This window comes from Podospora anserina, chromosome 2, assembly GCF_000226545.1.
Source record: "Podospora anserina S mat+ genomic DNA chromosome 2, supercontig 2".
Taxonomy (NCBI): Eukaryota; Fungi; Ascomycota; class Sordariomycetes; order Sordariales; family Podosporaceae; genus Podospora; species Podospora anserina.
In genome coordinates this window covers 1694895-1721779 of record NW_001914858.1, presented here as the reverse complement: position 1 = coordinate 1721779, position 26885 = coordinate 1694895, and the positions used below count along the sequence as shown (strand labels likewise).

Below are 26885 nucleotides of genomic sequence, written 5' to 3'. Positions count from 1 at the left end.
GAGAAAGAACTGGCGTCTGTGAAGGGTAGCAGGAGTGAGGGCGGCAAAGGCAGTGGTCGGTGGGGAGACTAGGAAAACGGAAGAGGCTTTGGCAGGGCGCGGCCAGCGGTTGAATTGGCGGTCTGGCTCTTTGAGTGCAACCTCTTGTTTGTCGGGATGACGGGTTAGCTTGGGTTCAACTGCTGGGTTAGAAATGTCAGAGACAACTCACGCGCGAAATAATCATCCCAAAAGAGAGATATCACTACACCCAGTCCTGCAGAAAGGAGCTTCACACCGAAGCCCTGAGAGTTCATGAAGTGCTCAAACGGAGAATCGGCTCCCGTAATTGTTTCATAGCATATTATCAGAATTATAAAGCTGAGTGTACCGAGGATGACGAGGAATTGAAGGAGAAAGCCTTGTGGAAGGTGGTCAACGAATTCCGTGATTCTGGAGCGGCGTGTGGTTGGTGTCTTTTGTGGTTTGGGTTCGCGTAATGCTTGTGCGGGCCTTGAGGAAACAAGCTGCTTGTAACCAGTCAGGTGTGATGAGATGGGTGCTAATTTAAAGATGTACCCTTCAAGCTGGCGTGCCATGTCCTTGTTACTGAGTCTCCCGGTGTGGGAATCGGGCCTGAGGTGCTGCAAGACTCTGCGTGTGCATGGTTCAGTAACGAGCATAGATATGGCTGCGACACTTCGACCATGGGGCACATCAATGCCGGTTTGCCAGTTTCGGAGCCGATACATAATAAGCAGAATAAGACATAAGGCGAAGCCCAGTAGACTCTGAATGATGCGGCTTTGAGTGCCGTATACTGCAATTCCCATGTAGCATCCTCTGAAATCGTCGTGTTTGCATTTGCCATGGAGCTTGATGCCGAAGGCCTCGCTAGAGAGCGAGGCAATGATGGCCGTGGTCCAGACAAGCAGATCGACCAGAAATAATAAGGGCTGTCGACCTTGACGCCGGAAGCAAAGGCAAATGCTTTTATAGATCCCCGGAAAGCCACCTGTGGGGAGGCACAGGGAGTCTGTAGCTGCCGCCCCCATCGGTCTACTGAGTGCGTGGAAGGGGGCAAGTGCTTTGACCTCCATGCTCAATATTTGTGCCAAAGCTGCCAAGGGCAACGTGATCATTACAGGCACGTATGCAGCTAGGAAATAGTCTCCCAATGAAACAGGGTGAAAAAGAGGCGGTATTTGTGCTCCGCCTATCACCGAACTGACCGTTTCTGTTGGGTTATGACTTGTCGATGGCGAAGAATGTAGGTCTGTGACGGAAGTAGGGATGGCTATCGCGGCCAAAGTCCTGGCATCCGTAGGAAAAGAAGTCGTTGTGGACAGATTGATGGCTTCTTTGTACGACTGTAATGCAGTGATTATCCTTGTTCCATTCACCGAGCCTGTAAGTTGGCTGACTGTCGCCTTTTGTGCCAGAGCTAGGCTGGCGACGTCCTCGAGAAAATCAAGACTGTGAGAAGCTTCTGTTGTGACAACTAAAGAGCGGATTGACCTATCGCTCATATTAGGCTCTTTGGGCAGTGTGACGGCTGGGGGCCTCGTTTTCGTGTCTGAAACTGGTGATTGGCCTGCACTATTGGGTTTCTCCATGCTAGGAAATGTTGTTGATTGCCAAGCACCGCTGATTGTCTTATCATGACGTTTTTGACTTGATTGAGACCCAACCAATTGTCGGAATTGTGTCGCATCTGGATATGATAAGCTTTTTATGTGCAATAATGTTATCGGTATAGAGTCAGCGTATAGGGTTGTTGGCGTCGTAATTTGGGACGCATTGAAGTGTGGTGTTGTTGTTTGTTTTGTTTCGCTAATCCTTGAAAGGCTATCCCGAACCCCTGATTCTTGTGTGACCTGGGAAGTAGAGGCAGTGGCCGTGAAACTCTTAGAGGGAGTTGTTGACTGGTCGCTTGCCTCGAGACTGCGACTGGTCGATGTTATGCTATCGGGGTTGATCCTACTTGCACCTTTGCTTTCCACGGTTGTACCAATATGGCCACTACCAATGTCTGCGAACTCCTCTGGTTGAGATTTTGACGGCTTAATGCTATTCTTGTCTGGTGATGAAGTCGATGTTTGTATTGTGGGCTGGCTAACCGTGTTGTCGGTTTGACTATTACTTTCGGTCAATGTGCTGAAGGAGCCATGGTTGAAACCGCTATGAGTAATGCTGGTGATGATTGTCATGGGCGGCTGAAAGGTCAGCAATGCTGCTGATGATGATGAAACAGCTGGTGATGATGAAAAGGTTGTTGATGAAAAAGTTGTTGACGACGGAAAGCTTATTGACGATGAAAAAGCTGGTGACGATAAAAAGGCTACCGATGATGTAAAAGCTGCAGAGGATGAAGAGGTCATCGATGATGCAAAGGTTGTTCTTTGGACTGTATCAGAAGCAGTACTGCTCTTGTTGTCTTGTTCTTCATGACGATTTGACTCAAATACTAAGCTCTGCGCTTCATCTCCTTCCAAACCACTGGGATCCGGACTGCTGCATGGCTGATCTTTGTGTCCATTGTTGAAGTCTGCAACCAAGCTAAAACAATGCGTGTTTTGGAACTGCACAGTGTCTGTACAGGTATAAGTCCACATCAATGAGGTGATATACCACGACAACCAACAAGTCTGGTCCAAAAAGATAAGTGCTGACCCACTGCACACCACTGTGCAGGACTGAGGGGAATTCCTGAGGTAGTCTGGCTCGTCCTTTCCTGGGGTTTCGTATGTCTCGTCAATCAGGCCTAGATCACGTCTCAAGACTGCAAGGCTAGCTTGGGAGTCCAAGGGGTCGTGCCATATGGCCAGAAGGTTACGAAAAGAGCTTGCATCGGGGCTGATATAGTCCCCTGCCGTAACCAAAAAGCGAAAGCTGTGACGTGGGCCCAGTAGCCGGCCCCAGTTGTCGAGGGGTGGAATGGGTGCTCGACCATTGAGTTGGCTCCTTTCTGTAAAGATTTCTTTCGTACCGTTTCCTGACGACAAACTTTCATCCCAAAAGTAGGCGCTCCGCCCAGCAGATCGAAATGGCCCTTCTAGTGCCTCCAGCCAGGCTGGTGGACCTGACTCTGTAGGTGTTGGGTTGACGACCGGAGATGCTGAACTGGGTGCGATTGTTGAGGGGTTGGGGACTGTACCATTGACCGTGGTGTTGGCGGCTCTTAATCCTTTTGCAGGTGTCCATCTTGGTTGTAGATCTGGTAGAGCATATATGGCACGCGTTGTTTGTCGCGGCGGGATAAGCGGAGCGCTGACAAAAGACCCGTACCCGAAAGAGACGGTGTCATTGGGCACGGTTCGTCGATCATGAGAGATGGAAAACTTTTGAAGAGCTGTTTCCACGAGAGCGAGAAGACAGCAGATACTTCCCAGTCGTTGTCAGCTGTAAGATAGGTAAATTCAGTCAGGGAGTGAACGTACTACAGTGCCATGATAACCAAGAATCCAGTCCTGAGAGGTATGGGTTTGTAGCATGCTGCAACGTTCGTCCTAACTCGAAGTTTGGTCGTGAACATGCTGCTGAGCAATGCATAGGCGCGGGTCCTCATATCTTGCTTGCGCTTAGAGGATGACCTTCCAAGGGCAAATGTTGTTGTGATAATCCCCTGGAGACTGATGAATGAGGGAATACCTAGGGTTGGAATAGGCTGATCAGTCTCCTTTATTCTGGTGATTAGAACATCGTGCATGGAATAGATATCGTTGACTATGAGATATTAATGCCTATCAACTGGGTACCATGTCATCACAACTTCCAGTCTAACAACTTCAAGGCATTTCAAAGGCCCGATTCAGGCAGCATGCCGAGCGCAATTGCATCAAGCCGGCTCTGGAGTGGCAGGGTAGAGTGCAAAGGTGCAGAGGTAAATAAAGAAGGGTATCAGAGTTACATTAAGCTAGGTACCTAGGTTGCATTCGTATCTCAGCTGCCAATCGCTATAAGTCTATAAAATGCTATCATACAGCCACAATACAACGTCGTAGCCGGAGGAAACTACCCGGGCTACAGTTCATTACCAAAAGGGATATAGTAGTTTGCATAGTCTGCCTTAAAGAAGGGAAGTGGTACAAGACTTGGAGTGTTCCAATATGAATGTGCCAGCTCTTTCGCAGGCCTTGCTTGTTCTTCGCACCGTTGGGGAACAGGTGGCAGGGGTACTTGGTTCCTGTGACGCTGGTGTGATATCAATATTCCCGGCGAAGAATACAGTAGGTGCTAGGTCTGGTACCTAACCTGACAGTGATAAACAACAAAGGCAACAGAAACTAAGTATCTTAAGAGAGTACCACTGTCTGCGCTTGCAATCCATGTCTCTGAACAGCATCCTCCACGCTATTATATCCAGCAGGTTTATTTCTCTGTGCTTCCCTGACAAAATGATACTGATTCCCCACGTGACGCAAAACAAATGGACCTTGAGCCCCGACAATATCCCACAACTCCTCGCGACCTTCACCATCATGACGACATCTGTCCCGACTGTTGGGGAAGTACCACCCAAGCTTTCCATTTCTGAAAACACCGATATGGAAACCTTGAAGTTCTAGCTTCCCTGATTGAACGATTCGAGGAAATAAAGCGACTGATCCGTCACTTGTATCTCGGATGGTTCTTGGAATAAGGCTGACACAAGTCTTTGTGGTCCAATCTGGAACCCAAGAGGGAAGTCGTGGCGACAGCTCTCCTCTCACCCTGCTCGCATCTGAGAGAATATCCAATGTTTTGTCTTGCAAGACAATCCGCGTTGCAATATCCACCAAAAGCCGTTCCATAGTGTTCTCAGGGGAATAGTCTGGAATGATCCCGTAGGTCTCACGAACAAGACCAAGGAAAGCATAGATCCCGTCGCGGCTATCGCTGCTCTGAAGATGTCGAGATTGAGAAAGCAGATCCATCAAGTCGAATGGCCCAACCCGATCAAACCGAAGTTTACTGATTACGAAAAAGTTGACAATGTTCTTTGTGTCTGCGACTTGTGCTTGGCGTTCAGTAATAGCCGGGCCAAAGTATGGGAAGTGGCTGTATTTTTGAAGTGTCGGGAGTACCTCTGACAGTCTTTTCCAGGGAACAGATGATTTTCCATACAAAAAATAGATGTTGGAGGATGAAATAAACTCTTGATAGACCCAAGTTCGCATCCACCATGGGCTGTTGAAGACGTCGTAAAATGCAAACCAATCGTCGGCAAATTGCTTGTTGGCCAGGTTGGTTCGGAGGTAGTACTCAAGGTGGAAGTAGTACTGGTAGAAGTCGCCATCAGGATCGACACTTTGGTGTAGCTTCACCAGCCACTCAACTCCACGAGGGTCAACGTCGGTGGTGGAAAGGCATATCAAGGTCTCCGCCGCTGAAGAGTAAATACCCTTCATGAAACCGACCTGGTGTGAGCGCTCAGCAAGGTTGAACTGGTTAATGCAGATTTGGTCGGCCCAGATTATGCACTCTTTATCGGGAAATGTCTTGGTCCAGAAGTTCCTTGTCATTTCCAAGACATGGGCAAGATTCTCAAAGACATTGAACGGCATGCCGTTGACGAATATTTTTTTGGTTCTCCTAGGGTCTCCCGCGCAGTAGGATATTGCCGTGTACTGCCCTCTGATGTTGGACAGACTAGCTGCTGGTAGGAGCTCACACCGGATAAAGCCGTCTTTTTCCTCAAGATGAACTCTGAGCAGGCGGATTTCCTGGCAGGCTGGGTTAAGATCATGGTAGATAGTGTGTCTGGTGAGCTCATTGTTGGCTGGTGTGGGGAATATGCCCCAACAAGAGGGCTGTGATGCCATGATCCCCAGCATCAATGGACTTGAAAGGGAAGCGGCCAAACAGATCGCATGCGGTGTAATGCTTCTTTAGAACAAAAAAAGAGTCAGTATTCCGCGTGCGCCGGCCAAGGGAAGTGTGAGGATATATCTTATTCAAATCCATGATAATCCCCGAGTCATATGAACCCTAGGGAAGGGCTGATTGCCTTACCTAGCACCACATGAAGTGGTCAAGGCATCCTGCCAGCAAGTGGTGGTGTGTAAGGCGATCCAATACTATTGCCCCAGAGACCCCTCATGTGACTTGTCGACAGAAAGAAACCAATTGGGGCCCAAGACGTTATCGTGCCCGGCGATAGTTGGGGACATTTGGTGGATAAACACTTATCCCAGCTTGAGAAGAAGGCAGACACGCGCTGAAGTGCTGGTGCGCGGACCACTTCCAGCCACACTTCGTTGGCCAAGGGTTAGGGGTGTGCATGCCAAATCTTGAAGGCACGTTGAACGGCCCGCCAGTCCCAACTTACGCTTTGCCATGTACCCACGGGTATCACATTGAATCCTAATCCCGTCAGACGGCAACCGAGGAAATCGTAGGAAAGACGGGAGTGTTCTCCACAAACATTATTGTCTTCGCCCGGAGAGGCGTGCCAACAGTTTGAAGATGATCTCCATGAGCACGAACGACCCCGCGTGCGGCTGAGAACAGTCGTGGGACAGGGGAGAGTATCAAGGGGCAATAGAGGTCAGCCGCATTTATCACAAAGCAAGTTCCCATGATCCTTAATGTCTGAAATCCAGGAAGCATCAATTAAGTCAGAATGCTCAAAAGAAGGACCTCGTCGCTTGACTCGGTGAGATTGCTGGGTGATCCCGTTATCGGCCGGGAGCCCGCCAAACCCTCAGAACCTTCGGAAGCCACCTCCAGATGTCTGCGACTTCAAGTCCAAAATGATGGAAAGACCAGTTTCACCGCCGTCGACTTGTCACAGACCAAACCCAACCCTGACGAAGCCCTGGAACCCTCTCAAGATTACGATCTGATATACCTCGTGGAAGCTCATAGCGACCTTCAGGCAACGCGTTTGGCAAATATGGGGTTGTACCTGCCCCCAGAGTTCTTCCCAGCCCATCTTGGACGCGGCTCAGGACACAAAATGGGCTTCCACCAGGACAGATCTACCGGTAGTTTCTTTGTCAGCTGGTCAGAACCAGCCCTGCAAAAGTCTGAAGGTTGGAAAATGGAGAAGAAGATTCGCGCGGGAACGCCATGGGATACAGACCAAACTGCCGACCCCCAATCCACATACGAGAGCCATTGTCGATGGGGAACGTTTCCGGAGGGGGTATATAGACCATACCATCCGCTTCACCCATCACAGAGGATGGAGAGTGTTGTTCTTCATCATGCCTCAACGCGCATGTCGTTTCATTACTCGAGACGGGAGAATGGTCAACTTGTTGGGTGCCTTCTGGTCGATCCACAAAGAATGCATACAGTCAGGCAGGTGAACCTCAACTTGTGGTCTGGAGACATAGGCTCCAAACCTCTGCCGAATCAGCCCTGTTTTATCCTCGAGACGACAGCCCTAGACCGTATCAAAAGGGCGCTGGATGCCCCGAGTCCGTTTCGAGGAAGACAAAACGATACTTGGCTCATACAAACGATGCTTGGTTTTGTGGTGGATGATATGCCAACCATCCTGTTCGAGCTGGGTCGGGGGTTGGACGAGGTCGAATTGTATTTGGGCGAAGACGAGCAGCTGCGCTCCTCGGTGCCGCAGTGGAGAGATTATCTTGGCCGATGGCGGAACACCCTCGCCAACCTTCGGGTCTCTGTCCGGTATATGATGGAGAAACTTGAGCAGCACACCAAGGAGAGGCCCCGTCAGTTGGTCCCGCCATACGGCGATGACTCGGAGCAAGTGATAGCATGGCGACTCAACCAGATCAACGCTGAACTCGAGGCGATTCGAAATAGAGTCGAAACGGCTTTTCAAGCGCTTATGTCGACCCTCAGCATTTTAGAGAGCCAGCGGGCCATCGCCCAAGCCGAGTCGATATCGAAGCTTACACAGCTGGCCTTCTTCTTTATACCACTGAGCTTCATTGCTGCTGTTTTTGGGATGAACGTAATTGTAAGTGCCTTAACTTATTTCCCTTGTTCATAACTCACACATCTTGGTAGGAATTTCAAGACCAATACACCTGGCCACGATGGCTGGGAGTGTCCATAGGCGTCACCGCTGTCACATACCTTGCGCTATACTTCTCCACCGTCCAGACCGCTGTCACCCACACCATCCCGAGCACAATCGCTCGCAGCATCAACTGGCCTTCCATCGGGCGGGTTGGCAACCGTCTCATAAAGTTCATGACAGCCCTCACCACTGCCAGCACGATCTATATGCTCTTGATATTCACCGTTCTCTCAGGTCTCTTCATTGGTCTGAGCTTCGTAGGCTTCAGGTTAGAGATGCCACTTGGTGGGGTTGTGGGTGTGTCACTGGGTATGGCTATTGTCGCTGTGGGACTGATACTTTTATCTTTCGTCTGGCTCGGCTTTTTGCGGAAGAAAGTGGAGGGGTACGGCCCAGTGACAACGTCCATATATGATAGGGGTGGGAGTGGGCTTCAGCGGCGGGAATCGGATATAGAGCTGGTGAGGAGGCTGAACATATAGGTAAGCATCGAGAACTAGGCAAAAGAAACGGAATTGAAAGACGAGTTTGATGAGAGCCTACGCCCTGAAATTCCTTTAGTCATACCTATGTCAAGCTGTTCAGCCAAACATAGACGGTCTCGCTACGCTTGAGGGCCGAATGCGGTCAAAATGACACGATCCGTAGTCACATATGCTCGGCTGTTTGATGATTTGACGAAAGCCTTTACGCCTGTGATAACAAGCTATCTAGAGCAGAAACCGGAGATGCCATCCTCGTAGAAAGACAGTTTATGTGTCACAAAATTACCAAGACTTTGTAGTTCTGGAAATGATTGCCTGTTCTGGTGAACGAGTGAAGCAGATCCTAACACCTGATCGGCTCTAAGGGCCTGATGGGTACTCAGAAGCTGTGTGACACAGTCGGTTTAACATAATTAGGGGGGGAAGCATGTACATAGAATCTGGGATATAGCACTCTAGACCGGTGTATACCGACGTTTATCGGCTGGTGGAGGTGTCCTCGGATACCTAACTGCCTAGACACGGTAACATCCGTTCCATTTGCTGGATGGTGAAGGCGGCTAGCCCTGTATGACTGGTCCAGAGTTGAATCAGGAGCAGTTCATCATCTTGTCTCGAGTCTTGACATCATTGGAAACCAACCAATTGGGGCTGCCGAGGAGGTCATTTGCTGGATCAACCACAGACGGTGAACACAGTGGCAAGAGTCAACGACTCCCATCTCGCCGAGTTTCCTTCTTTGGGCACTCAACTGATTCCATTCATTTTATTTATCCCCTCCTTCCACTCATCATTACGGGCTAGCGCGTGCGAAGAGCCTCATTGAAAACAAGGTCCAGAATGTCATTACCTAACCCGTGCTTACTCCCCATCCTACCTATGTGTATCACTCTGAAGCCATTGGATCCGTGACATAGTATCCTACCATGCAAGCCAGAATGTTATCGTGGGGGTTTTATATATCAACAGCCCATTCTCTTCATCACAACCCTCGATCATTGGCTCTCCACGCGGAACCGGCTCAGTCCGTGGTCACGCTGACAGTCTTCCGCCCCGAACTTAGACTGTTTCGGATGCTGTGTCCCGCTGGCTTGAGGCTCTGCTTATCATCTCTGCACAGTGTGAGAGACTTATTGTTGCACTTCTGCTTCATTCTTGGTCTGGCAACAAATGGCACGCTCGGTTAGCACACCACCCCAACCGCTCTGCATGTGTTCACATAAGCTACACCCCTGAAGCTTCTTCTTGGCCCGGCAGTTAGCTCAGAGCCTCGATTTGAGCCTCATAGCCTTGTGGAATAGGGGAAATACGCAGTTGAGCCGCATCGAGGGCATTCACGTTCATGAGCTGGATGCAATGGATGAAGGATATATATGCAGACTGGAGTCCCGGTGAGAATGGGGGTCTTGAAAATCAAGTTCTGTACACACTACTCTCTCCCCAATCTCATCATACTTGAACTTCCAAGGGAGAAATTGCACGACTCAGACAAGATCCTGAACAATGGACAGCCCTAGCTCCGCTGACTGGCCTAAAGAGCTCACCGGTGACCTGGCATGGACTGGTGCCGACTTTGAGTCCAACACTGATGTTTTCACTGACAAGCTCTCAAGCCAAGATATTGAGGAGCTCAACTCTGCCATCAAACACTTCCAAGGTAACACATGTGTCCCTCATATGCAGCCCACGTCATCAACTGACACTTGCCCACCAGCCCTGGGCCTTTCCCGTGGCCATGCAGACCCTACCACATTCCCTCTTTCTCAGGGACTCGCCAAACGGCTCCAGAAAGTCACGGACCATGTGTACAACGGCCGAGGATTCCACCGTATCCGTGGCATCAACCCCTCGGCTTACACAGACGAGGAATGTGTGATCCTCTACGCCGGCATCACCAGCTACATTGCTGATCAGCGTGCAAGAAACATTGGTGAGACTTCCTGCTTTAGAGACTGAAAGCAAAAGCTAAACTTTTCCCAAGACCACATCCGTGACCGCTCCCGTGCCCAACTCTCGCAAAAGCTCAGCCCCCTCGAGCTCGCCAAGCCCATGACATTTCACACCGACATCGACGTCGGTGACATGGTCTCTCTCTTCGTCCAAAGCACTCCCCTCGAAGGAGGAGACCAGTATCTCGCCCCCATCGCCTCAATTTACAACGACCTCATGAAGCGAGACCCCGAAGTCTTGCGCATTCTCTCGGAGAATTGGTACTGGGAGCGCATCCACCGCCCCGGCCCAAATCAAACCATCACCAGGACCTTCAACAGGCCCGTGATTGGGTTCCACAACAACCAGCTTCAGATCAATATGGCTGTTACGTTCTTGGGGGCGAATCCCGCCATCCCTTTCTCGCCTGATGCTCCACAGCTTACACCCGAGAGGATTGCTGCTCTTAATCGGGTCCAGGAGGCCGCTACGCGTGTCAACCTTCGGATTGTTCCCGAGGCTGGAGATTTGTTGTTCATCAACAACTTTGCTGTTCTCCATGCACGTGCTGGGTTTGTTGACTCGCCGGATGATGTGTGGAACCAGCGGTACATCATGCGCCTGTGGCTGCATGACAGCCACAAGGGATGGGAGTCCGCTCCTGTCTTGCAGAGGAAGTTGGACGAGACGTTTGATCTGAATGCTGCTGAGAAGGCGTACTGGACCAAGGATGAGATGGACAAGGTTGCTCCTGGCATGAGGATCAAGCAGATGGGCATCTCTGCTAACCCGGACCATGACTGAGTTCTGGTGTGGCTGTGCAGCGCGTGAGTGTTGGTGTAACAATGGTGCCGTCTGGGCCAGTGAAAGGTTGACGGTGGATTTTGCTGGTTTGTCGAAGGTTCTTTGCCGGTTCCTAGTGCCGCCTGAACGAAAGACTCGTCTGGTGCAAGCGGAGCTTGAAACTCGTTTTTGCAATGTCTTGGCTCGGAGGAGATAACAACAGGTATACTATAGCTGTGTTTGCTGAAATTGAACGCCCCTCTCTACTTCTTGCCTGAGTCAACCTCATCGTCGATATAAAGTCGTGCTATCCACGCCAACGGCCTTACAGCATCGTTATCGAGCCCCTCTTTGGTCAATCGTCTGAGAGAGTCGAATCGGGTCCTGATGAAACCCGACATTTGTCGAGCATATTGAAGCGCCTCCTCATCCAGGCCGCAGTTGTGGCGCAACTCGGCCACGTGTTTGTCGTTCCAGGTGGCTGCGAATGGCACCATGCCTTTCAAAACAGCTCGATAATGATAAATCAGGATTCTTGCAGAGTATTTCCATTCATCGATCATTCTCGTGCCAATATTTCGAGCTTTTGACAATGCCTCACCACCCTGATCATCACCATTAGTGAGATTCCTGCAAGGTTTGTAAGATTCGTCCGTACCTCTGGTTCATACCGCCGAATGATGTCTATTTGGCGAGCATGCACTGTCTCCAAACTTTGAAGCAGCACGAATACTGTCAAGTAGACCTCGTACCAGCTTTTACGCTGGTTTTTGGTGAAAATTAGCTTCTTCAACTGCTTTACAAGGACTTCCATCTGTCTGTGCATGTAGGTAATTGCCATGTAATCCATCTGATAGTCAATCATTGATGGTACAGGGTAGCCACCGTTGAGTAGAAAATGTGGATTATGAAAATAAGGCAATTCAAGCACATTGTTTCCAGTCATGATCATTTTCGTTCGGGAGAAAAAGCTGGCTGCGCGGATGTTCATGGCAGTTGCTACAGCAGAGTCCTGTCACCGCCAATATTAGCCGATGATCACAGTTTCCTGAGAAGCTCACTGGAAGCGCTCACCCTGTATTTCAAGCAGTAACGTGTTGCTTCAGCAGTACTCAGTCGAATCATGTCGTCCAAAATACCGTCGAGACTCTCATCCAAGAGTGCTGCCTTGGTGGCTTCAATGTACCTTGCAACAGCAGCCACGCTTGCACCATCGTCGTACTGGAGTTTCAGTCAGTCAGCGATGACAAATAACCGGATCTCTAATGCACTTACACAGGCAAATGGTGTTGATATCATAGGAATGGACTTTGTTGGAGAAATAGACCATGGTTCTTCCATCACATCCCACTCGTAAGGTACGAACTTGCGACATTTAATGGTGACTGTTAATCCTGCTCCAGCGCCCTGTTTCTTGAACGGATATGACAGCGCTACGACTCTCGGACTTATGTCATCACCGGCCCATCTAATAGATATTGGCTCCGAGCGAATTTTTCCGGCCCTGGAATTTCCAGCCCGAAATGCAATGACGTTTTCCAGTGGCTCTCTATAACATGGTAATGAAAAAACTTTAGCGTTGGCAAGAGCTATTAAACATCGCCCGCAAGGCTTGTTTTGATCACACTATCACCGATGTTAGCACGTATCTGGCATCGACTCATAGTGCAACTCACGGCTTCTTTGAAGATCCTACATCGTAAGCATGCACCACCCCTCCTCACAAGCTTGATCTTCTCGCGGTCTTCGTCTGTGTTGGGCTTGCGCTTCTTTTTAGATGGCATCGAACTGGAAGCTTGGGCGTCTGGTTCAGTGTGGTTGCAAGGTGTCCCTTGAGCGTCGAGTCTGGGCAGGATGCTCCTAAAACCTATGGAACAGTCATAGGATGTCACATTCTCTGTCGTCAACTGGGTTGACTTTGTTGAGATAGTGCGGCGTGACTTTGTCCGGGAACCTTTCTTCGAGTGTGGCAGGCTTTGTTTGGGTTGGATGACATAAGAACCAACCCCAACCCCAACATCGCTCTGTCTTTCCACTGACGGGTCTTTGGAGAAGGCATTGTGATCCCCGGTTGTTTGGTTGCTATAGTCTCCTGAGTAACCGCTTGGGAGCGACTGCTGCCTCAAGGGTACTTCGGCCCCATCAGTTCCAGAGGCTATGTCAGGGGAGTGAACAAGATGGGTCGATGGCAAAGAGATAGAATTATGGTCGGTTATCGAAACGAAGTCCCATGATGGAACGCCAAGGCATGACAAACTTTCGATGTTGGCCGACACTGTTGTAGGAACTATCGTTGACACGGGTGTAGTAGTTCGCAGGGGTTCCTCCAAATCGAAATCGATGGACGAAGACTGAGGTGTGAGCGAGGTGATGTTGAGACCCTCGTCGCCACTACTTGCGAGATTTGAAAGGCCTTGAAGGTCCTGATGCAACTCCCAGTGAACCTCTTGATCTGCCTCCCACTGCTCAAAGTCGAACATGGAGTCGAAACATTCTGATGGCGCCAAGCCGGGGTCTGATTCGTTTGTTTCTGGGCCGGCGTGACCCTCTCCGTGGCCGGACATGGTTTTGGAATTTGTGAACAGGTAATGTAAGGATCAGAAGTTGGCAACTGTGAAACGTGACGTGCCCGTGGGAGGCTTAAACGCAATAAGAAACTGGTACATGTAGTATCTATAAACACTTCCAGCATCAAGGGCCGAACTAAACATTGTCAGACCATGATGTGTGAGAAAAGCTCGCCAATAAAAGCGTCTGGGCGGGGTAGCTCCTTCGCCGGTCGAGCTCTGATTGACTCTGATTGGCCCCCAGAATAAGCACCTGGCATTTGTTGACTTGTGGGTCCCGCGAGGCTCGCACGGTGCAACACTGTATACGAACCTCAACCCACCCGGACCTCAACCTCAACCCACCTCCACCCACTTCATCGACCGGAGCCTCGCCATTATTACCTATTGTGTCCCCAAAGTTTGTATCTGGTGGAATGGTAATCCTTGACAAGGAATTTCTTCATAAGTGCACACAAAGACAGTTAATTTGTAACAAGATGGGAACCCACCAGTTTATTTTTCTCTTTTTCATGTTTTTCACGATCATTTGACATTGTTTGCCGCATGGATTTCCCTCCGCTGGGCCACCTGCGTATCGCAAGCCCCGACGATGTTCCTCGCATTAGCGTCGTGGCAACTGCCGCTTTTCGATACTCTCCTCTGTTCGAGTGGGAACGTCCCAATCATGCAAAGTACCCCGAAGACACACTCGAGTCGTACCGCGCCCAATTCCTGGATGCCATCCAGAGCGACGATCATATAGTCTTAGTCCGGGAGGACGCTTACTTGCGCGATGAAAACAACAAGACAGCTGCCATCATACCGGACAACACCGGTTGGACTGCTCCCAAGGCTGGTGAACGGGTCATTGTCGGTGTTATTTCCATTAAACTCGACCCAGGCTCTCCTCATGTTGGTAAATTGAAAAGCAATAATGGTAACGTCACTGCTTTTATTGCATTCATTGCCTCTTTAACTCCTCCTATCTCAAAATCTCAACAGGAATTTTCGTCTATGGTTACAAATCACTGTGGCCACATCCAAATATCTATATACTTCTATTGAAGCTCAAATTGCATTTATGTGAACCTCATATTAACCATCACGTCTCCCAGGTCGTTATCTCGCAACTCCACATAGCCTGAATCGAGACTTAAACCAACGCCACTATGACGAGTGGGGCCTTCTCTCTGCTACCGCCAAAAGGAAAAACAGAGTCCACAGACACTCCACCATCAGCATGATAGTCGTTCACCCGGCATACTGGAGACGTGGCCACGGCACTCAGCTGGCAACATGGGCTAGAGACCTCTCAAGAATGGACAGGATCCCTCAGTGTGTCAGCGCTGCGCCCATGTCCCAGTGTCTGTTCATGTCTCTGGGATTCCGGGAGATCGACGCAATTGTGGCTGAAGGAGATAAGGATGACCCTAGAGGAGTCAAAACACTGTTGCTGGAGTTCGGACGCGAATACCGCGGCGAGCCTTACCAACATATGATTCTTCGTTGGATTGTCAAGGTTACAAAGGACTCACTGGTGGGGCTGGTGAGGTGGACACAGCGTACGTTGAATAGGATGCAGGTCCAGGGGAATGAGAAAGGGGTTTGGTGATTGTAGTTGTGGGACCAAGGGTAAAAGACCAAACACCAACTGGAAACACTCTTTAGGAGATTTCATGCATCAGAGAGGACATTATCACGCTCTTTCATAACCTCTAAAACCAGTCAGACATGACTTCAAGAAAAGGCGTTCTTTTCACTGCCTACTGTTGAATGAACTATTGAATTCATGAATATGATGACTGTCTGGGTACTTAATTCTGATATAATTCTATCCTGGCCAGCACCTTGCCCTGGTGGTACGAGCTCCCAAGCCCATCATTCGCATCATAGATATGAGAGGTGAGGAGCAGAGTCATAAGACCCGATCATCACAGATTCATGAACTTGACCCGCAAACTCAGCCAGAATACAAATATCAAAGTCCGTTTCCTGCACAATAGAAGCGTCAACAAGACTGTTTCTCCAAACAAACTAATAAAGAAACAAAGGAAAGGACGGGAAACAGGACTGATAAATGGCAGATATTCAAGCACCTCTAATTCTCCGTGGAATGCCCCAGGCTCTTGTGGCAAATATCTTGCTTCCATCCACAATTTCTCATGAATATGAACCACGCCGTCCTTCATGTAACGCTTGATGAGATAGTGTGGGTCTTTTGGCTTTGGGGTTGGTTTCGACTGAGATGAGACCTTTGTTCCAGAAGTTTTGGGTGTGACGCTTTTTGGGGCAAGTGGGCAGCTCAACCAGTCGGCTTTCAGGTCAGGGTTGGTATTCGAGGTAACCGACTTGGCTCCTTTTTGAATTTGAGTATTTTTATGACTGCTTGTGTGCGCCATTGAAACACTGAGGACCTTTTGATACCATGTAAAAGAAAGAAAGAAGTGATGAACCAAAAGACTGGGGTCCAGAGTCAGAGTAAGAGAACAGTGGAAAGATCATTGAATATAAGGTACATGTATTGACCTACCCCTACCTAAACACTATATTCCTACCTCAACGAACCAGACGAAGCCACATTTTCTCGTCTTCTGTGACTCAATTGCAATATCATGTGCCCTCTTTCAATGTGTTGATACCTAAAGAAGCTAGGTGCCAATTTGTTGGTTCACCGTTCATGATCAAGGTCTGCCGGGGGAGGAAAGCGCTAGGTCGCCGGTCCGGAAACCAACCAATCATCTGATTAGGGCGGATTTCCCAAACCACCAAGGACTGTTCATGCTTACTTCAACATGCAGTGAGATAAAAAAAAAATGGTGCATCGTGACGGTCTGAGGATAAAATTCCGAGGAGCCTGGAGGAGTGGGCTCCAAGCACCAGATCTCTCAAAGGTGGCATCGGCCACTGACCCATTGGAACTCTTTCAAACGCAAGACCGCACATTGCACTCTTCAATACTTGTAAGGAGACCCGAAATGTTTTGCACGAAATGCGTTGCCTACCTACCTACCTAATTCTCTCCAACTGATACTACTAGTACATATAGTCTTCTTCATATCCGTTGCCATCACCATCTTGCCCATCGTCATAGTCCTGCCCGTACTCCTCATTTTGCCCATATTCATAATTCTCATCGTCTTGCTCATCGTCCTTATCCTGCCCGTACTCATCCTCAACTCCATCATCCTCAAATCCATCATCCTCAACTCCATCATCCTCCGCTTCATCATCCTCCGCTTCATCATCCTGTTCATTATCGTCATCCTGCTCATTATCATCGTCCTGCTCATTATCGTCGTCCTGATCATTATCGTCGTCCTGCTCATTATCGTCGTCCAGCTCATTGTCATCGTCCAGCTCATTGTCATCGTCCAGCTCATTGTCATCATCCTGCAAGGCATCGCTATCTTGGTTCAGACTTCGGTCATCACCATCTCCAGCGGGTTCATCTCCACTGTCATTGTGATACCCGTATCCATCCTCATCGTCATCTCCATCCCCGTTTCCATCCTTGCTATTAGCCGTTCCGGTGTGGTTAGAGCCGCCTCCAGAGCTCTGCCCGCTGACACTCTGGGCGTCATTGTCATCATCGTCACCATCACCACTGACTTGGCTCTGTGTGTCATCTCCCCATCCGTTTTCTTCACCATTGCCATCCGCATCACTTCCATTGTTCTGCTCTTCGTCGCTATCTTGATTTCCCCATCCATTGTGGCTCTGGTTGTCATCATCATCCCCAGAAACACTCGACCTCTGAGAATCGTCTTCATTTTCGTCCCCATCGCCATCGTTGGAGCCACCTTCATCATCCAACTTTCGGTGCCCATCATCACTGGAGGCATAACCTTTGAAACTTCCTTCCTCGCCTGCCATGTTTCCCTCGTTATCACTCTCTCCATCTCCTCCCGATTCGATATTACCTTCGCTGTCACCCTCATTGTCACTACCGTCGTCGCTTTCGTGGTGGTTATAATTGTCGTCGCTGTCGTGCTCTCCCTGTTGGGACCCATCGACGCTTTGGGTGTCGAAGCCGGCTTGGCTCCCATTGTCAACCTCTTCATCGTTGTCTGAGTCGTTTGCGTTATGTTCTCCGCTATTGCTGTCGGTGTCATTCCCACCTCCGTCATCGCTATCAGTGTCGTTGCCGCTGAGTTGATCGTTTTCACCTTTCGAATTATCACCATCATGCTGCTCAACATCACTGTCTTGAGCTCCTTGTACAGAGTGTTGATCGTTGTTATCACTATCAGTGTCTCCCTCTCCTTGTTGAGCAGCTTCAATTTGGTGGTTGTGCGAAGACTGATCAATGTTTATGGTGGTTGAACTGTTGTTTGTGATGTTATTGTAAATGACTGCACCAGCTATTACCGCAGCACCAGTTACCGCAGCTCCAGCTAGAACGGCAGAACCGGATGACTTGCCAGCTTTTGTCGGTTCACTGATCCTCTGATCCACGGTAGCGGAGCTGTCAGGGACTGATCGCTGAGACGTGGTCGGAGGCTCGCCGGTCGTCACTACTTCATTGCTGGTAGAAAGGGTCTCCTTGGTGGAAGCCTCATAACTGGTTGACGTGACAGTGTTGTCTTGGGGTTTGACAGTGGTGGATCTTGTATCTTCACTCTTGCTGGCGGTGGATGTTGCGGCTTCTTCTTCAGATGAAGCCTCCTTGGCATCGCAAGATCCGTTCTCGGTGGAAGACTCTTGAGACTTTGAATTCTCCTCGGCTTGGTCCTTGGTAATTGAAGATAGCTGCGTATCTGATGGTCCATCCGCAGTCGAAGTCTTGTTGGCGGCTGCATCGTCGTCATCGACAGCATTCTTCTTAGTGGTGTCCAGATTGTCGGCCTTGGAGGATTGCTCCTCATTAGAACCCTTTGAGGCATTGGGTGGGTCCTCAGGGTCTTTGGGATCTGCTGATTGCTCCTTTCTCTTGGCGTTCGGATTTGAAAAATCAGAGTCACCATCCTCCTTGAAGCCATCTGCGTCGTCGTTGTCGCCAGTTGATTCCTTTTTAACGTCTGACAATCTTTTATGGCCTGATAACTCACCGCTGGACTTCTCCTCACTCTCAGTCTTATCTTCACTCTCATCCCCACTCTCATCCTCACTCTCATCCCCACTCTCATCCTCAGTCTCTTCCCCACTCTCATCCTCACTCTCATCCTCATCATCAACCTCAGTCTCCTCTTCAGTCTCATCCTCGGTCTCCTCTTCAGTCTCATCTTCCGTATCCTCTTCAGTCTCCTCCTCGGTCTTCTTCTCCGTCTTCTCCCCAGCCTTAGTAGTGGTAGTCTTTGTCTTTGTTGTCTTGCTCTTCATCTCTTGCCTCTTGGAGACACTTCGAGACTCTGACTTCGTAGACGCCATACTCTTTTTGACTTTCTCCTTTCCTTTCGACTCCTTGATAGACCTGTTGCCGCTTGCCTTTGGAGGCTTAGCCGTCTTGCTGTCTTTCTTGATCCCTTGCTTGACCTTGCTTTTGACCTCTTTCTTCACCCCATGGGTAGCCTTCTTTTTAGCATCGCTCTTTACAGTCTTGTTATTCTTGCCTCCGTCTTGCTTGGACTTGGGCTCGTGAAGACCGGCGGAGCCTTCCGCAACTGCGGCTACAACGTCCTTCAACTTATTCAGCCCAGAGCCCACCAGAGACTTCCCATCCCCGCCCCCGCTCCGCTTGTTCGCACCACGCGTCTTCGTCTCAGCACTAGAAGTTTCCTTCTTGGCCTTGGTAGACTCGCTTGTGTTTTTGGAACTCGTGGATGTTTTATTGGCAGAGGCGGCGAGGGTGGAGGATGTCTTGGTCTGTTCTGTCTTCACCTTTGTCTCTTTAGACTTTGTGTCACTGTTCTTCTTGACTGCCCCTGAAGACTCCTTGACTTGCGATGGCTTAGCAGCGACAGGCGGAACTCTTTGTTTGGTCTTATCTTTGTCCTCTTGGGGGGCACTCCGGGTTTGTTCTTTTGAGCTGATGGTCTGTTTTGCAGCAGCGAAAATACCTGACGCAGCTGTCTGCACTGCTTGTGATCCGGGGATAGATGACTGAGCCGGTGCTTTGGTTGGCAAGGGCATCGTTGCCTTTGTGGAGGTAAGACCACCAATGGCTTGACCAACTGTCTGTCGGAGAGATGTTGTCTTGGCTCCCTGCGCCGCTGGCAGTTGTTGACCAGGGCTCTGGCGTCCATCCAAGCCGACAACCCCCCTCGTCTGGACCATAGAAGCACTTGTCTGAACTGTGGATGTTGTAGTTGACAAGAGACTGTCGATAAATTGTCGTGACACGGATGGGCCGCCGGTGGGGGCATGTGATGTCTGAGGAATGGACATCAAGATCTTCTGCAGAGGACCAGAGGACTTGTCTGGGAATTTGAACGTGGAAAGATCCTCATCGGATGCGACAACAGTGCCCTTGGGCAATAGCTTCTCTAAAGGCAGAAATTCGCTAGCTTGCCCCTGTATTCCTGCGGTACGTTTGTAGGCCTTCAGAGGTGGTATGTGGCTGTTGTCTTGAAATGGGATAGGGTCGTGGCGGCTCCAGTTCTTTGCAAGATAACGTTGGCTTGACGAAGATGTTGACTGTTGCGTCTGTGTGATGGTTGTCCGTGCGGCTGCTGTTGCTGAGGCTGCCTGTGAAAGATTATGTCAGTTACGACTGAGCTATCAATGCAGACCTCTGTCAAACTTGTATTTCTTACCTGTGTAAGGTTGGCCGTGTCCTTCCCAGGAGGTTTGGCTTGTCCCAGGGATATCTTGCCAGCGAGACTTGCCTCGGTGTTGACGACGTTTCCAGCCACGGCTTTGGTATCCAGGCCAGGAGTTGGCTGGGGCATGGGCATCATCAAGTCTTGCCAGTTGGTAATCGACGAGGAGATATGGCGCTCCTCTGTGATCTTCGCGGTTGGTATGACAGATGATGCAGCAGAACTGTGAGCCCCAGACTTTACCAAACCCTCTGACTTCAAGCCGGTTTCTGCCTTTAGCTTTGTATCCGACGTACCGTTACGAGGTTTCGACTGGACGGAGCCCGTAGTGCTGACAGTCTTTGAACTGATGCTTGTTGAAGTTGCTTCTTTGCTGGATGCCTTGCTCAGAGAAACTGTATTGGGAGAGCGAGGTCCTAAATCATTCTGAAGGTTCGCGGCGACCTTTGGCGTTGGCACTGGCGGAATGTCTGAGGAGGTGGACTTGGGGCCGCGATTTGTGTCTTGAGGTTTCGCCTTGGTTGTCGACGTTGCGGTTTTCTTCTTTTTTCCATCTTCGCTTTCTTTCTTTTTGACCGTGACTTGTTTTATCGTCGAAGTCACGGTAGATTGTTGAAACTCTGTTTGCAAAACAGTTGAATTGAGAGTGATGATTTGACCAGCGTACGGGGTCCCCGAATGGGTAGCTATTTCAGCATCTCTCGTGACTATTGCCCTAACGATAGGTGGCCGATCATTCAAAGGGTACAACGCATCGACGTAAAATGGCTTCCGTTGGCTCTTCATCCAGCTCCAACCATGTTGAAGCCATGGCGACTGTGCCAAGTCGATTGACACAGGTGGAGCAATGAGGTGACTGGGCGTGGGCACCGGTTGAGACCCTCGGTTGAGACGATGATGACCAGCTTGGAATACCTGTGAAGGTAACTCTGGTGTCTTGATTGGCAGGGGCGCTGACGTTGCTGGCGTTGAAGGAGGGATGTAGTTGAATCCGTCTGGGACTGTGGCTACGAGACAGGCAATGCAGAGCTTCTTTGTGTCAAGGTAGGTAATCTTGGGCTCGGGATCGGAAGAGAAAAAGCCAAGACGACTCGGGTAACGGTGGTCCTCCTCGGCACGGTACTTGGGAAAGTGCCGGCAGCTAAGCTCTGGACCACTCAACTGAGACTCCAGGTACTCTGCCGAGCCAGGTACTGCTTTCAGAGGGCCGTTGATTGCCATTGTGCTTAGTTGTACGAATAGGAGAGTATTTGAGATGTTTGGACAAAATGAGCTTTGATGTCGATGACGAGAAGGTTTGTCAGGTTTAAAAAGACTTATCCCTGGGTCGACAGTATCTAGATAGATCAAAGAAAGGGAGATTGCATCTGATCCTAAGCGCCGAACAACACCATGCTAACCTACTGAGTGGCCAGAGGCAAACACTAATTCAGGAGTTCAGTGATCATCCTCAGCCTGACAAGGCAACTCTTGGAATACCGGGTGCTGACCCCAACATGTGAAACAATGGCCCCCAGGCTGGAACCGTTGTGGCTGCACAGCCCCAACATTATTTTAATTAGTCCACCTCCATGTTCAGATGTGGTCCGTGGAGATGTCTTATAAAGAAAGGTACATGGTGTTCAAGTACACGGCGTCTGCACTGTCTCATAGGTCGCCTTGCTGTAGTGGTGTACAACAAATGACCACATGCATTTTCAGTGGGGGTCAGTTGCTACACCGGCCAGCAAAAGGCATCCGGGCCGGTAAAATGTCTGAAATCGAAACAAACACTGCAGTCAACACTGCATGTTCTCCGCTCATTGTGCGCTTTGCTTTGCCGCAGAGCCTCACATGGAAGTTCTGTCAGTTCGCTGTCATCTCTAGAACTGACCCAAAGCCGTGGGAAGAGGGTACCCAGAAGATTCCCAGGAAAGAATTCCTTCAATTGTCCCTATTCTTCATCTCACCAAAGCTAGGCTGTGTTTGAAATCAAAAGCCCTCCTCAGACATTGTTACCTAGGTACTTTACCTAGGTAGGTAGCCAACTCTTCGAAACGATGGAAGCCCCAATGCATCTCACAGTGGGCTCCACTCGAACAATTTCAACACCACCAACACCATCGACAACAACAATGTTCTCAGCATCTCCTGCTTTTACCCCGACATTGAGTCCACCAATGAGTCCCCCAATGAGTCCACCAATAACCCCCTACTCGCCTCCACTCTCCTCACCAGCATCACCTTTCGGCGTGAGGGCCAGCTTGTGCAGAACCGTGTCCACCATCTTCAAACCCGACATGAAATTCTCGGAGAAAGAAGTGGCCCGGGCCAAAGCTCTCATGTCGGAGCACTGCAATAACAAGAGTCGAAAGTCCAAAGGAGAATTCACCTACAAAGACGCCAATGCGGTTCTCGCAAGTATCGTCGAGGGAAAAGTTCCCGATGCAACTCCGGCCCTTGTCTATGCCTTGCAGACCGACTTCGAAGCCAATGCTTCCATCAAGCGACGGAAGAGTACCAACCTCTTCAAGGTTATGACCGGCCGAGATCAAGAAGATATTCGCAGTGATGTTCTTGAGAGAGCCGTGCAGAATTGCTCATACGAGATCGTCTATGCACTCGCCCTGAAGGCGGACCAAGACGCGTTCGACAGAGCACTTCCGTTTGCCATCACCCAGAATGATACGGCCAAAGCGTCTGTCTTGATATCCGGTGGTGCGAATGCTGAGCCCCTGCATGAGCAGTTTTTGCATGCTGTGGACAACGGTCCGAATGACATGCTTCCCCTCCTGCTGGGAAAGCTTAAAGGAGCGTGCGGAGACTGCCGGCACAAGGGGTTGGTGCGGGCTTCAGCATCAGGCAACTACATGAAGGTTCAGAATTTGCTGGACGCACAGGCGGACCCGAAATTTGAGAATGCAGCTGCACTCAAAGCCGCGATATTGGGTCACCACGAAGATATTGCTGTCGCCATTGCGTCTACACCCGAGATGGCATCTATCCCCCTTGTCTTGGACGCCATGGTGGGAGAAGCATTCACCGCTGGTCTAGACCGGGCCCTGATTGCTTGTCTACAGTCAGGGGCAAAAGGTCCTGTGAGAGATGAAGTCTTGCTTGAAGCTGTCAAACAGAGGCGGTCGGTTGAGCTCATCCAGTCGCTTGTTCAACATGGCTCATCAATCGAGCATAAGAACGGGGCGGTGATACATGCTGCCATTCAGAGCCGCTCTGTGCCGATGCTCAAAGCCGTGCTGTATGGAGGGCCGTCAAAGCTCGCCATCTCTACAACAGTCGACTCGCTAGCTTCGGTGAGGTCGATTTCAATCATCCACGATATGGCCAGCCTTTTGCTTCCTGCTGGGTTGGAGGGAGAGCCAGTCAACAGATTGCTCGCCATATCGCTCCACGGGGATTCTCTTGAGGGCGACCCTACGTCACGGTCTTCATTGGTGCAACTCTTGGTACAAAGAGCCAATGCAGATGTCAACTTCAACGGAGGCCAGCCGCTTGTGCTCGCTTCGACAAAGGGGTGGCTGGGAATTCTCTCCGTCCTGTTGTCTGGTTCAGTCACTCTACAGTCTCTGCAGGCTGCTGTCTCTGCTTCTATTGGCCTTGCAGATAGTGAGGTACGCCTTGGGATTGTCAAACGACTACTGCATGCAGCTGGCTACAATCGCCAACCTCTTGAGCAGTCGGTGTTCCAAGTTGCTTGTAGAAGCTTGGATCTGTCACTCCTCAACCTTCTACCCCATGCCAGTCAGTCACCAGAAGAAGTCTTGGCTGGATTCCGCGCTGCTCTAGCAAATCCTAAATGGCAAATGCCGGCTGGTCTCTCGACAATCCGCGCACTACTTCATCTTGGTGTTTCAGGGAGCGATGTCAGACAAGCCTTCTGTCATGCCGCCAAAAGCTACGAGCGGGATGCTTTCGAGCTCTTCGCTGCCTATGTCGATATTCGCACAGTCATTGATGCCTTGCAGGGTGTCATCCAGACTTCTAAGGACTGGCTCGCTCCGGACGACAAATATCTTTGGCTTGTCCATGATCTGCTCACGTGGGGTGGCCGAGGGAGAGAGCAAGCCAACCACGCCTTTCTTATTGCCATTGAGGCATATCTGATGCACCGTTGTTCAGAGGCTATGGTTGAGACTATGCTCAGTGTTGGACACGCCAATGTCAACTTTCAGTCTGGAGAAGCTCTGAAGCTGGCAGTTAGGGCTGGAAACACTGAAGTCTTGAGGATGCTTCTTGGCCGTGGGGCAACAGTGGACACGATTGAGGGTGCTTTCTTCGAAGTCATGGTTACCTCACTGACTGAAGAGACAGCACTTTTGTTCATCGACATTGTCACATCATCTGATGGCTCTAATGTTGTTCAGACGTTCAGAAAGACGATACCCCAACTCCGCGCGCCAGTCAGGGAGTGTCTGGCGGCCCATCCTGGTTCCATCAAACTTGTGAAGCGCTTGATTAAGTTGGGCGTCAAATTCGACGTGACGGAACCAACCGCCCTATATGGCAGCGACTATGGTCCTGAGCCTTGTACCGCCCTTCTCTGGAGTTTGCTGCCTCGACCACCAGGAAGTCGCCCAATTGAGCCAGGTGTCATCCTAGTATTGATTGAAGCCAAAGGTAGGCTGACGTGCCCCAATACTTTCTTCTGAGTATGTGGCTAATAACGGTCGTACAGTAGTCGATGTGAACTTTGTGGCACCGGTTTCGAAGGCCACAGCGCTCATTCTTGCCGCCGCCTTTGGGCATGCTGAAGTTGTCAATCACCTGATCAAAGCCGGGGCAAACACCCGAATACGGGACAGCTTGGACAGTTCCGCTTTGTTCTATGCATCCCGCGAAGGTCACCTTGACATTGTCAAGGCTCTGCTGAAGATGCCATACAGGCCCAACGATGGCAGCCTTCACGAAGCTGCAAGGAACCTCCACAGCAAGGTTTGCCGTGCCCTGATAGCGACCAAGAACTTTTCTGTCAACTTTGCGTCTTTCCTTCACGGGGTTCGAACCCCCTTACATGAAATGGCATGCTGCTGTGATGGGAGTGGCAGTCAGGTGGATATGGAGGACACTCTTCTTGAACTCAAGAAAGGTGGTTTGGACCTTTTTCAATTTTGGAAGACACCGAAATGGAAGAATGCCCTGATATTGGCTCTGGAAAATCCGCGACCGTTCGCAGTGATCAAAGCTCTTCTTGACATGGTCTGGGACGACATCAACAACGACAACAACGTATATACCCTGCAAGAGCCAAGTCCGAAAACGGGAAGCATGATCACTTGTCATTACTCACCAACCATGTATCTCAAATTCCTCCATCCATCAAATTCGGAGAAGGAAGCTGAGCTTAACTACGCCCTTGAGCAAATGCTGAGAGATAAGGGGGCTGAGGATAGATACTGGTCTGACGTCGCTGCTGATCAGCCACTCGGCGCAATCGGCTACCCTGAGACACTTGCAAAAGAGATCAAACGCCTTGAGAAGATCCAGCGGGACCATGATGACCAGCTCCGTCGGGATAAAGAAGCACAATTCCAGAAGATTTTCATTGAGCAAACCCGCCACGAGCAGCGCCTGGTTCAAGAAGGACAAGCTACAGTTCACAAGGTCCAGAATAGCAACATCCTTCATGAGAGCAAGTTGCATCAAGACGCAGAAGTCACACTCCAGCAACTCCAAACATTGGAAGAAAAGAACCACATTGCTCACCGGGGCCGCGTGCTCGCCAACCAAGACAAAGCCGGACTTCTCGCGGTAGACAACAATGGTCTCGCTCAGAAGCATCACATCAACGAGCGCCACCAGCAGGTGATGGACAATCAGAAAGTCCACCTCGCACAGATGCTGGACTATCAGGCTTACCGCAAGACCCAAATGATGGATCAGCAAAAGCTCCACCAGACACAGATGACAGACCACCACAAGCTTGTCACTCAGGAGAGAGCCGACTACCAGAAATTCATCACCCAGCAGAGAACAGACTGGCAAAAGGTTCAAGCCGCACAAGCGATCGACCAGCAGAAACTCCTCACTCACAAAACCATGGAAAAGCAAAAGCTCAAGGCCACCGAGGCAGTCGATAAGCACAAGGTTCACCAGCTCCACAAGATGAACAAGGAAACCCGCGACAATGTCAAGAAGACAGGCGAGCAGCAAGTCACGCTCAAGAAGTCGATGGCCAAGCTCGATGTGAAGGCGGACCAGCGAAAGTTGGACTTCCAGCGCAGCACAGACCAGAACAAGCTGAACTTCGCACATGCCAACAATCAGCAAAAGGTGGACTATCAATGGGATGCCCATGACGAGGAATTGGATTTCGAGCAGAACAAGGCAGGGATGAGGCTATTGGAACAGGAGATGTCAAAGCGGATTGGTGGACCAGCGGCTCCGGGGCAAAAGAAGGTTGTGAAGGGAAAGCAGCAAGGACCGAGGGGATTCATTGAACAGTAGTGATGACGCACACATGGTTTTGCCATTTTTTCATTTT

General features: G+C 50.1%; 7 protein-coding genes across 7 annotated transcripts; 4 read left to right on the top strand and 3 right to left on the bottom strand.

The window, feature by feature from the left end:
* Positions 1–164: 164 nt before the first annotated feature.
* Positions 165–2594, bottom strand: PODANS_2_4580 (uncharacterized protein; the record flags this gene model as incomplete). Its single annotated transcript, XM_001911178.1, has 1 exon — positions 165–2594. The coding sequence occupies one exon, from the start codon at positions 2592–2594 to the stop codon at positions 165–167; it is 2430 nt and encodes an 809-aa protein (XP_001911213.1).
* A 1680-nt stretch (positions 2595–4274) lies between these two features.
* Positions 4275–5795, bottom strand: PODANS_2_4570 (uncharacterized protein; the record flags this gene model as incomplete). Its single annotated transcript, XM_001911177.1, has 1 exon — positions 4275–5795. One exon carries the CDS (start codon positions 5793–5795, stop codon positions 4275–4277), a length of 1521 nt encoding a protein of 506 aa, XP_001911212.1.
* A 788-nt stretch (positions 5796–6583) lies between these two features.
* PODANS_2_4560 (uncharacterized protein) lies at positions 6584–8445 on the top strand (the record flags this gene model as incomplete). Its single annotated transcript, XM_001911176.1, has 2 exons — positions 6584–7900; positions 7951–8445. 2 exons carry the CDS (start codon positions 6584–6586, stop codon positions 8443–8445), a joined length of 1812 nt encoding a protein of 603 aa, XP_001911211.1.
* A 1506-nt stretch (positions 8446–9951) lies between these two features.
* On the top strand, positions 9952–11181 carry PODANS_2_4550 (uncharacterized protein; the record flags this gene model as incomplete). Its single annotated transcript, XM_001911175.1, has 2 exons — positions 9952–10378; positions 10430–11181. 2 exons carry the CDS (start codon positions 9952–9954, stop codon positions 11179–11181), a joined length of 1179 nt encoding a protein of 392 aa, XP_001911210.1.
* A 3092-nt stretch (positions 11182–14273) lies between these two features.
* PODANS_2_4540 (uncharacterized protein) lies at positions 14274–15321 on the top strand (the record flags this gene model as incomplete). Its single annotated transcript, XM_001911174.1, has 2 exons — positions 14274–14739; positions 14825–15321. The coding sequence occupies 2 exons, from the start codon at positions 14274–14276 to the stop codon at positions 15319–15321; spliced, it is 963 nt and encodes a 320-aa protein (XP_001911209.1).
* Positions 15322–16742: 1421 nt separating this feature from the next.
* PODANS_2_4530 (uncharacterized protein) lies at positions 16743–21628 on the bottom strand (the record flags this gene model as incomplete). The annotated part of the gene is made up of 2 exons (XM_001911173.1): positions 16743–20333; positions 20402–21628. 2 exons carry the CDS (start codon positions 21626–21628, stop codon positions 16743–16745), a joined length of 4818 nt encoding a protein of 1605 aa, XP_001911208.1.
* Positions 21629–22446: 818 nt separating this feature from the next.
* Positions 22447–26848, top strand: PODANS_2_4520 (uncharacterized protein; the record flags this gene model as incomplete). The annotated part of the gene is made up of 2 exons (XM_001911172.1): positions 22447–25021; positions 25080–26848. The coding sequence occupies 2 exons, from the start codon at positions 22447–22449 to the stop codon at positions 26846–26848; spliced, it is 4344 nt and encodes a 1447-aa protein (XP_001911207.1).
* Between the last annotated feature and the right edge of the window lie 37 nt (positions 26849–26885).